This window comes from Spinacia oleracea, chromosome 4 (genome assembly GCF_020520425.1).
Source record: "Spinacia oleracea cultivar Varoflay chromosome 4, BTI_SOV_V1, whole genome shotgun sequence".
NCBI lineage: Eukaryota > Viridiplantae > Streptophyta > Magnoliopsida > Caryophyllales > Amaranthaceae > Spinacia > Spinacia oleracea.
The window spans coordinates 153,863,093-153,873,375 of record NC_079490.1 but is presented as its reverse complement, the minus strand read 5'-3'; the positions used below and the strand labels follow the sequence as shown (position 1 = coordinate 153,873,375).

At 36.7% G+C, this 10,283-nt stretch overlaps 1 protein-coding gene across 1 annotated transcript; it reads left to right on the top strand.

Moving 5' to 3' along the window:
* Positions 1–242: 242 nt before the first annotated feature.
* On the top strand, positions 243–8,442 carry LOC110784670 (PH, RCC1 and FYVE domains-containing protein 1). Its single transcript, XM_021989125.2, has 9 exons — positions 243–849; positions 1,892–1,978; positions 3,640–3,729; positions 3,831–3,917; positions 4,003–4,122; positions 4,241–6,331; positions 6,409–6,555; positions 7,008–7,648; positions 7,959–8,442. Exons 1-9 carry the CDS (start codon positions 802–804, stop codon positions 8,119–8,121), a joined length of 3,474 nt encoding a protein of 1,157 aa, XP_021844817.2. The 5' UTR covers positions 243–801; the 3' UTR covers positions 8,122–8,442.
* Positions 8,443–10,283: the final 1,841 nt, after the last annotated feature.

The following is a 10,283-nucleotide window of genomic DNA, read 5'->3' as shown; positions in this document are numbered from 1 at the left end:
GCTTATATGTGTAAAAGTTATCTATTTTTAAGTAATAAATTTTTTCATTTTAGTAAAACTTATTTCTTCAATTATGTATAAAATTAATCATTTAACCTTTTAAAATATTTATCTATCAATTTTTTTTACTAATATAAAAGTTAATCAAAATTAGGTTAAAGTTATAAAAAAAAGGGTTAAAATTATTTTGGTGTACAATAAATTTATTGTACACCTTGTGCGCGCAAGATCTTTTGTTTCACCTATCAATTCGCCTCTCTCTTTCCTCTCTCTCATCATATTTGACTTGTACTTGGGCGGACGCGACCGCAACTTTAATTTTATTTTCTCTTTCCTCCTCTTCGGACAATAAAAAGTTAAATAAAAAACAAAAACAAAAAAACATTCTCTCTCTTCATCTCTTCTTCCCCTTTTCCCATTCACCGGAGCTTTGTTACCGCCGGCTAAAATTCTCCGCTGCACTTTCTCTCCTCAAATTCCCCATATATCGGTTGAAGAGATTGATAGAGGGAGGTATTTCAAAGTTGCCTCGGAATTTGTGTCTGCGAAAGCAAGATTGATCTGCTGTGGGAAGTGTAGTAAAGGTTGAAATTGAGAAGGGTTTTTGGGGAAGCTGGAATTAGATCTAGGGTTTTGAAAATTGAATTTCAGGAGAGTAAAATTAGTAGAGTTTTTGTGGGTGGAATTTGGTCAAGGTGGAGAAGTAGTTGTTGAATTAATGGTGGTAGTATAGAAAGAGGATGAAAGGCAGTGATGTCAGAGATCGGAGAGGGAGGCGATTAACTGAATTCCTCACATGGAATGGCAGATCTTGTTAGTTATGGTAATGCCGATCGTGACATTGAGCAGGTCATTCTCTTCTCTCTCCTCGGTCAATATGTTGTTGTTTGTTTTGCTGTATGCTCGCCGTTGGCCGTGGCTGTTATCATGTTTGCTCGGCTAGTTCGAGTTCTTGTGTTGTCGAGTTTAGTTGGATGTAAATGAATTTAGTCGCTTTTGTTGGTCAATTTGAATAATTTTGACTTGTCTTGAGATAATATGGGGAATTTGGTTTCTGAATTATGTTTTGGTGATTAATGATTATAATTTGTTGAGTTCTTTATTAGACTGAGCATTAATTTTTCTCTCACTTGCTTGAAAGTTAACTACATTACTTAAAAGTGGGATATTGAAGAGGGTTTTCATTAGGATTGACTCTCATATCACGTTCCTTTCTCTCTTTTTATTTGGAGTAGAGCTGGAAAATGGTACGGGTCGTACTGCCGTGTTAGATGAAAAATGGGCCATGTCTTTGTCACCATTGGCTAGTTTTGTAGAGTTATGGGGGAGAATAGCATTTACAGGGGTTTTGAGAGATTTTCTTAGGTTGGGTTTTTGTAATGTGATGACACTGGTCACTGGTTGGCATCTTGCATGCCATTAGGCCAATGTATTTCTTGTTCTTGTACACTATATAGTACATTTTGTTGATCACTTGGAACTTTTGATAAACGTGGTTATGTGTTCAGGTGAGATTTGTTTAGTGATTAGATTAATTCTAGGTCTAAGTAGTAAGTAGTGAAGAATGAACTGGCAACTTTGAAACACTGGTTGTGAATATTTGAAGTTGAAAAGTTATAAAACGATAATGGTTGCGAACTACAGAGTATATGATTTCCTTGTGATTTGTATCTTTCCAACGATGTTCGCATATACTCTAGATTAATCCTATTATCCCGCTTTCCATCTTGGCATTTCCTAGGTTACTTTTGATCTCACTTTGAAATCCCCTCAGTTTAGAAGTTCTAGAGATGCTGTCAAAGCAGCTAGTGAGGGATGTTTAACATGAGCATACAGTCTTTATGAATCTTTGGCTTAGAATCTAATCATTTCTCTTCTATTTACTTTGCAGGCATTGGTTGCTTTAAAGAAGGGTTCCCAGCTACTTAAATATGGTCGTAAGGGCAAGCCGAAATTTTGCCCGTTTAGACTTTCTAGTGTAAGTTAAATGCTCCTGTATGCGTTTCTCACTTTGTTTTCCTGGTTGCGCATAATTAAGAATATGTTGTAAGACCTGAATGCTTGAGTTCTTGCCAATATACAGATCAAACAACTGTGGGGTTACATTCTCCTTTATGCTATCTTCATGTTCATGTTTTAGTGTTTTTACTCATTGTTTTCCGTCCTGACTGTTTACACTTCTGCTTGTTGAACATCTCTGATATGTGTTATTCATGTGTCCTTAATATAGTTTGATTATGGGATCTGAAGTTATGAAAATTATGTTTCTTCATCTTTTGATTGCGTTTTTTTGAGTAGAAAATATAATATAGTGTGAAATAAGGGTTGACTTCACAAAATGTTAGCATTATTGGTTCTGTAAGAGCCCTGTATCTTCCTCTGTTTTGTATTCTGTTCCAAGCATTGCTTCTTTGAAGCTTTAATAATAGAAAGAGAGACACTCACATACATATACATTGCTCATAGTCAAAATACTAACCACTGACCTCATCAATGTGTTGCTAGTCTGAAGTTTGTCTGGCCACCAAGATTACCATATTTCTGACTAGCTAGAGCTGGAGCTTCTTTCATAATGTGGATCGATGGTATTTATTAAATAAAGGAATGATTTAGCTAGCTAATAAAGAGAGTATACAAAATTATTTTTTCTTACAGCAGAATTACGTGATGAGTTCAAAGATAAGTTAGACTATGGGAGTGAGTGATTTATCATAAATTGGCTAAATATACCGTTTTCTATTATGCTTTTCAGTTTATCTGATCTACATTTCTTGAGATGGTTTTATCTCTCTCATGAGAAAATTGCAATTATAGTTGATAGCGCATTTCATAATATTATAGATTATCTGACTCAGGATTATCATATTAGGCCAAGGATCAGTCAAGTAAGCTGTAGTTAGACAGAGGTCATATTATCTTGAGTAACTGATTCTATAACGTTGGCGTTTGTGATGATGGCTTTTAAATTTTCTTACGTTTAAATGATAAAGAGTCATTACTGATAAAAAGTCATTAATATCACTATGGCAGCATCGGCGCAACAGTAAATACAATTGAAGTTGAACCATGTAACTACTAGTGCAAGGGGGTAACTTGGTTATAGACATATAGTTGAAGTGATCACAGTTTCTCAATTTTGGATGAATGAACTTTCATAAAACAAGTGGTAACAGCTTCTTTTTAGACCAACCTCTGTTGATGAATCTGGGATGATATTGGTTCGTAACTGTTTGTACACATTCACTCATATCTTAGCTGATTATTGTAAATTTTGATCTTAAGAAATAAGAATTTAATTTAATTGTAGCTTGGAATAAAGTACTTCGAAACTTTAAAGATAGTAGGTGATAACCTTTGAATAAATGGTCTGCTTGTTCTGAACTAGAACCTGCTTAAAATTGTACCTTTGAAACACACTAGAGAGAGCATGCATTCTTCAAATTTCTAAAATGATTATCAAAGCACATTGGTGATTTGGCATGCCTAACGTTCTGTTTAATTGATATTATAGTTAGATTCTTTAGACTCCTTCAACCTAATAGATGATTGCTCATCAAACTGGTCATCTATCCTTCTATTGTATTTTTTTTAGCAGATATCACTTTTGCTTACCATGTGGTTTGTTTCGAAATTTGGCAGGATGAAACAACATTGATTTGGTTGTCTAGTGGCGGCGAGAAAAGTATAAAGCTATCTTGTGTAACAAGAATTATTCCTGGACAGAGAACTGTGAGATTATTTAACTTTTAATTTTTAGTTTATTTGCGATACTCGTCATCATTGGAGTTCTATACTCAAACCAAACATGTTATCTCATCTCTGCTGTCCAGGCTGTTTTTAGGAGGTATTTGCGTCCAGACAAGGATTATTTGTCATTTTCCCTTGTATACAACAACGGAAAACGATCTCTTGATCTGGTTGGTGATACTTTTTCAGTTCGTGTTTTGCCTGAAATTTATCAAGTTTGGCTATGATTTGACTTTTTTATTTCTTTGATCCTAGATCTGCAAGGAGAAAGTTGAGGCTGAGGTGTGGATTGCTGGTCTCACAGCACTCATAGCCGCTGGGAAAGGTGGGCGCTCAAAAATTGACGGATGGAATGAGGAAGGCCTTTCCTTTCATGTAAAGCTTCCTATCTGGAAACTATCGTTTTCTTGGAAATTTGGTTGGTGTTTGCTGTGTTTCTCATGTTTGTTGTTCCAAAAGGAAATTCAGCTAAGTGTTGGATGATTGATTGCAGGATAACAAAGATCTGATCTCAAGTAGTCCAACTGACAGTTCTCTTCCCCTGACAAGATATCTTAGCTCACCTGAAGATTCTCTTAGTTTTCATGGTGGTTTATCTCCTAAACATAACCAGTTTGGCAACTTTATGTCTTCTGAGAAATCACATGCAGCTTCAGAGAATATAAATATGCAAGCAAAAGGATCTGCTTCAGATATTTTTCGGGTTAGTGTTTCTAGTGCACCTAGCACTTCTAGTCATGGATCTGCAGGTGATGATTGTGACGCTCTTGGTGATGTGTACATTTGGGGTGAAGTCATATGTGAGAGTTCTTCCAAGGCCGGAGGTGATAAAACTTTTATTAGCACAAGAGCAGATCTTCTTCTTCCAAAGCCATTGGAGTCTAATGTTGTTTTGGATGTACACCTCATAGCTTGTGGTGTTCGGCATGCTGCTCTTGTTACAAGGCAAGGTGAAGTTTTCACCTGGGGTGAGGAGTCTGGAGGTAGGCTGGGTCATGGTGTGGGGAAGGATGTTCTTCAACCCCGTTTAGTTGAGTCTTTAATTGCTTACAATGTTGATTTTGTTGCATGTGGTGAATTTCATAGTTGTGCTGTAACAATGTCTGGTGAGTTGTACACATGGGGTGATGGCACTCATAATGCAGGGCTTCTTGGTCATGGCAATGAAGTTAGTCATTGGATACCAAAGAGAATTGCTGGACCTCTTGAAGGACTACAAGTGGCTTCTGTAACTTGTGGCCCATGGCATACTGCTTTAATAACATCTACTGGGCAGCTCTTCACATTTGGTGATGGAACATTTGGTGTCTTGGGCCATGGAGACCGGGAAAACATTTCTTATCCAAGAGAGGTGGATTCTCTTTCTGGTTTGAGGACAGTTGCTGTTGCATGTGGGGTCTGGCATACTGCAGCCGTTGTTGAAGTTATTGTAACTCAATCCAGTTCTAGCATTTCATCAGGAAAATTGTTCACTTGGGGGGACGGAGATAAAAATCGTCTTGGTCAAGGTGACAAAGAGCCCCGGCTGAAACCAACTTGTGTGCCGTCACTTATTGAACACAACTTTCATAAAGTTGCTTGTGGGCATAGTTTAACTGTTGGACTGACCACATTGGGTAATGTTTTTACGATGGGGAGTACTGTTTACGGACAGCTTGGAAATCCTTTTTCTGATGGGAAACTACCTTGCTTGGTGGAAGATAGGCTTGGTGGTGAAACAGTTGAAGAGATTGCCTGTGGTGCATATCACGTGTCAGTGTTAACGTCCAGGAATGAAGTTTATACATGGGGGAAGGGAGCAAATGGGAGGTTAGGCCACGGGGATATAGAGGACCGAAAAACACCGACGTTGGTTGAGGCCTTAAAGGATAGACATGTGAAATATATCACTTGTGGTTCAACTTACACAACAGCTATATGTCTTCACAAATGGGTATCTGGTGCTGAGCAATCTCAGTGTTCCTCTTGTAGGCAGGCTTTTGGATTTACCAGAAAAAGGCATAACTGCTACAATTGTGGACTTGTACACTGTCATTCATGTAGTTCAAAGAAGGCATATAGGGCTGCTCTGGCTCCAAATCCTAGCAAACCTTATCGTGTATGTGATTCTTGTTTTACCAAACTGAGTAAAGTTTTAGAAGGTGGGAGCAATAGAGGAAAAAGTTCAGGGCCTCGGCTCTCAGGTGAAAACAAAGATAAATTAGATAAAGCAGAATTAAGACTGTCAAAGTCGATGCTACCTTCTAATTTGGATTTAATCAAGCAGTTAGATACTAAAGCTGCCAAGCAGGGAAAGAAGGCTGAGACATTCTCACTGATACAGGCTTCTCAAACACCTTTGTTACAGCTGAAAGACGTCGTTTTATCTGGTAGTGTTGATGTAAAGCAAACAATACCGAGGCCAGTTACTACGACTACTTCCATTTCCAGACCTGTATCACCTTTCTCACGTAAGCCAAGTCCTCCACGTTCAGCAACTCCAGTTCCTACGACTTCTGGCTTGTCTTTCTCTAAAAGTATTGCTGACAGTTTAAAGAAGACTAATGAACTCCTAAACCAAGAAGTAATTAAATTGCGTGCTCAGGTATTCATATAGCTCCTCTGTATGTCTTCTTGCAGTCGTTTGAAAAATTCTTGTCTAATTGGTCTTTTATCTGGTAGGTCGAGAGCTTGCAGCAGCGATGTGAACTTCAAGAGTTAGAGCTTCAAAAATCAGCAAAGAAAACTAAAGAAGCTATGGCGCTTGCTGCAGATGATTCTGCAAAGACTAAAGCTGCCAAGGAAGTAATAAAGTCTCTTACTGCACAGGTTCTTATCCAAACCTTAATACCAACACCTCTTCATGATCTTGGTTTTCATTTTATTGAAATTAGTGCCTTTATATTTGGTTCTACATCATTGTGGAAGTTTTGTCGACTTTTATAATTGGCGGGCGTATTGTGATTTTGCTTGCACTGATGTCAACTACAGTTCACTTTTTGTTTATACAATGCTCTGTGCCCTTTTCATCCCTAAGCAAAATGTCTCCCTTTCTGTTACAAATTTCTTAACCCCAAGGGTCTCTTTCCCCTGCACTATGTTATTAATATGTCATACTGTCCCGTCTAAAAAGTTTTCTTTGGTAAGCTTGTGATGTTAGAATTAGAGAAACTTTTCGGACGGAGACTTTGAATTTTCTCCATAATCCAATGGTGTCTTTATACGGAATATGCTGTTTGAAGCTGGCGTGATACACAACTAATCGTTTATTACTGTTTCAGCTCAAAGATATGGCTGAGAGGTTGCCACCAGGGGCATATGATCTAGAAAACATAAAGATGCCACAACTACCAAATGGTTTTGAACCAAACGGTATTCATTCTACTGATACAAATGGAGAGCATGCTTTGAGACCCGATCATGGAAATGGTTCAATCAGTGCATTGTTAGCTGGAGTTGATTCTTCCACAACAAACGGAACACAAGGAACTCTACAATCACCTAGGGATTCATATATGCTCAATGAAAACAGTTATCAGCTGAATGAAGGTTTTGCAGCCTTGAAGGTTGGAGAGGATCGTCTACATGCCAAACTGTCAACTGCTGCTGGAGGTCTCCTGACATGCAGCAGTAGTGTTTCTGATGCCTCTGATGCTCGAATTTCGGCATCTGATTCTCGAATTTCGGCATCTGATTCTCGAATTTCGGCATCTGATTCTCGAATTTCAGCATCTGATGCCAGGATTTCGGCATCATCACAAGATGGGCTTAACAGTATTAGGTCAAAGAGTCCAGTTCCATCAGTAGGTAATAATAATAGTCAAGTTGAAGCAGAGTGGATTGAACAGTACGAACCTGGTGTTTATATCACTCTGGTTGCTCTTCGAGATGGAAGTAGAGATCTCAAACGAGTGCGCTTCAGGTAAACATTCCAAGATTTCGGCTTCTTAATTTTGCTTCATCGTATAGATATTTTAATGGTAAGCATACCCACATCACAGGGAAAAAGACATACATAAAGAATTAACAGAAGAAAAGACACATATAGAGAAAAAGACATACATAAAGAATTAACGAGAGATATGTTACCTTAAATATTGACATGTCACATGTGATGATAATTCAAGATATGTTATGTAAAACATCCATGTGACATTGTGTGAAGCAAGCTGTTTCTCTTGGAAGATGCCTTAATATGTTAATGTTTGACATATAACTTTCCCTTAATGCAGCCGAAGAAGATTCGGGGAGCACCAGGCGGAAACATGGTGGTCGGAGAATCGTGAAAAAGTATATGAAAGATACAATGTTCGCGGGTCTGACAAGTCATCTGTCTCTGGGCAAACGGCGAGAAGGTCAGACGGAGCCATGTCTCCTGCATCCTCTTACAATTAGCAGATGACAGTAGGTAGGTAGTAGTGACCCTGTAATTATTGGGAAGGAAGGTTTCTTGCAAAGAATTGACAGAGAAAATCACATTCTCCCGACTCCCCCTCCTTTAGAATATTGGGTGTTTTTACACTTCATTTTAGGCGTTTATAGGGGGGTTAAGCTACACCTTTTGACCCGTTCATTGTCATACTAGTGTATATAAAAAATTATTCATTGCGAGAAATATGGGTGGGATGTAAGGTTGTAGTTAGTTTAATGCTATGTATTTGTTTACCTCATCATCCCTTATTATTCTCCTCTCGTTTCGGAGATTGTTTTCACGAATTACTTTGTCTCTTTCCTACAAAACTTGGACGTATGCCTAACCATTTTCTGTTTTCCTTCTTTCACGCTGTCGCTTCATAATAACAACAAAACACGGAAAATGGCAAAGGGTGTCTTCGAGAACAACTTTGTGTAACACTGCCTGGAAATGTTAAAGAAAGACCTGCGCAATTATGATAGAGTTAATTTTTTTTTTCTCTTAATCTTTCTTTTCAATTTTTTTTTTTTGTTTTTGTTTTAATACTAACTAAACTAGTGTAAAATATAACTAAAAACAATAAAATCATAACTAAATGTAATACGGAGTAATATCTTAGGGCTCGTTCGGTATTACAATCAATTTTGGGTTTTTTGGTTTAATAAAAAATAAGCATATTTATAGTAATCAGGTTGATTTTGAAATTTGGCAAAAAAAAGGAAACTTTTTTTGTGCTTTTATATTTTGGTTTTCGTTTCGTAAAATACAAAAATTTGGAAACAAAAAATAGTTATAAGCACAAGGCAAATAGTTACACTTATGAATCGAATAGTTATAATTTTTAAACAAACTTTTTAACTTAGAAAAACTTAACTAAAACTACAAAAATTATAACTAAAACTTCTGAATTCATAACAAAAACTCAGAAAACCACAACTAAACCTCAGAAACTCATCACTAAGGGTCAGTTCGGGACTGTTGTAGTTTCCTCGTTTTCCCTTTTTTCTTTGGAAAAAAAAATTAAAACATGTTCGGTGAAACTGCTTAATAAAACACAACTTTTTCCTACTTTGCTTAAAACTACAACGGAAAACTACAAACAACTTATAGTGGTTTTGTATTTTTCGATTCTGAAAGCGCGATCTGCTCTAAATTACTCTCTCCTTTTCTTTCTCAATTACCCTCACCTTAATCTCAGTCACTTTCCCCTATTTCTAGTATTTTCCTCGGCAGCTACCGACAAGGAGGTCGGAGAATTGTCACGACCAATGACAATTGGTTCAATTTTCCGACAGACAAGGATGTGGCGAGTTTTTGATGAAAAACTTCAATTTCATTATCAAGTCTAAATCTCACTATGTCAATAGTTGTAAACAAGAAATCTACGAATCTTGAAGTAAGTAACTTGCGGATAAAGGAGGTTGAATATACGGAGTAGGAAAGGGAAACATATCTAATAAATAGGGGAAATATTGATGAGGGGGGAAATCAGGAAAAAAGTAATACATGTAAATTACCACTAATGCTCAAAGGATGACAAGATAAATTGAATAGGGGGAAATCAGAAATAAGGACGCCCAGTGGTAGTGGTAGTGGCGGGCGGCGAGTAAGGGAAGAGATGGCGGTGTTGGGTACTTTGGGTTATGTCTCCACACTCCAAAGTCTATAAGACTTTAAGGTATTTTATTTTAATATGTTTGTCGGTATCCTATCATTCTTTTTTTTTTCTTTTTGGAAAATAAATAAGAGTAGTTTTTAATTGGGTTTGAAAAAATTGAAAAATTAAAACAGAAATCAGTTTTAAGTTTTTACAAAAATGAAAACATAAAATCCAACCCAATACCGAACAGGGCCTAAAACTTCAGAAATCTTATCAAAAAGACATAAAATATTAAATGAAACTAAAAAATACGTACCTAAAACTCAAAACATTTAAAACTTAGGAAATCGTAACTAAAGACTAAAACTCAGAAAATCTTAATTAAAACTCAGAAATTTAACTAGTAACTCATAAACACGTAACTAGAAACTCAAAAAATGTTACCTAAAACTCATAAATTTATTTTTTCGGTAGTAACTAAACTAGTGAAAAACATTACTAAAAGTAATAAAATCGTAAAATCGTAACTAAATGAATAATAAA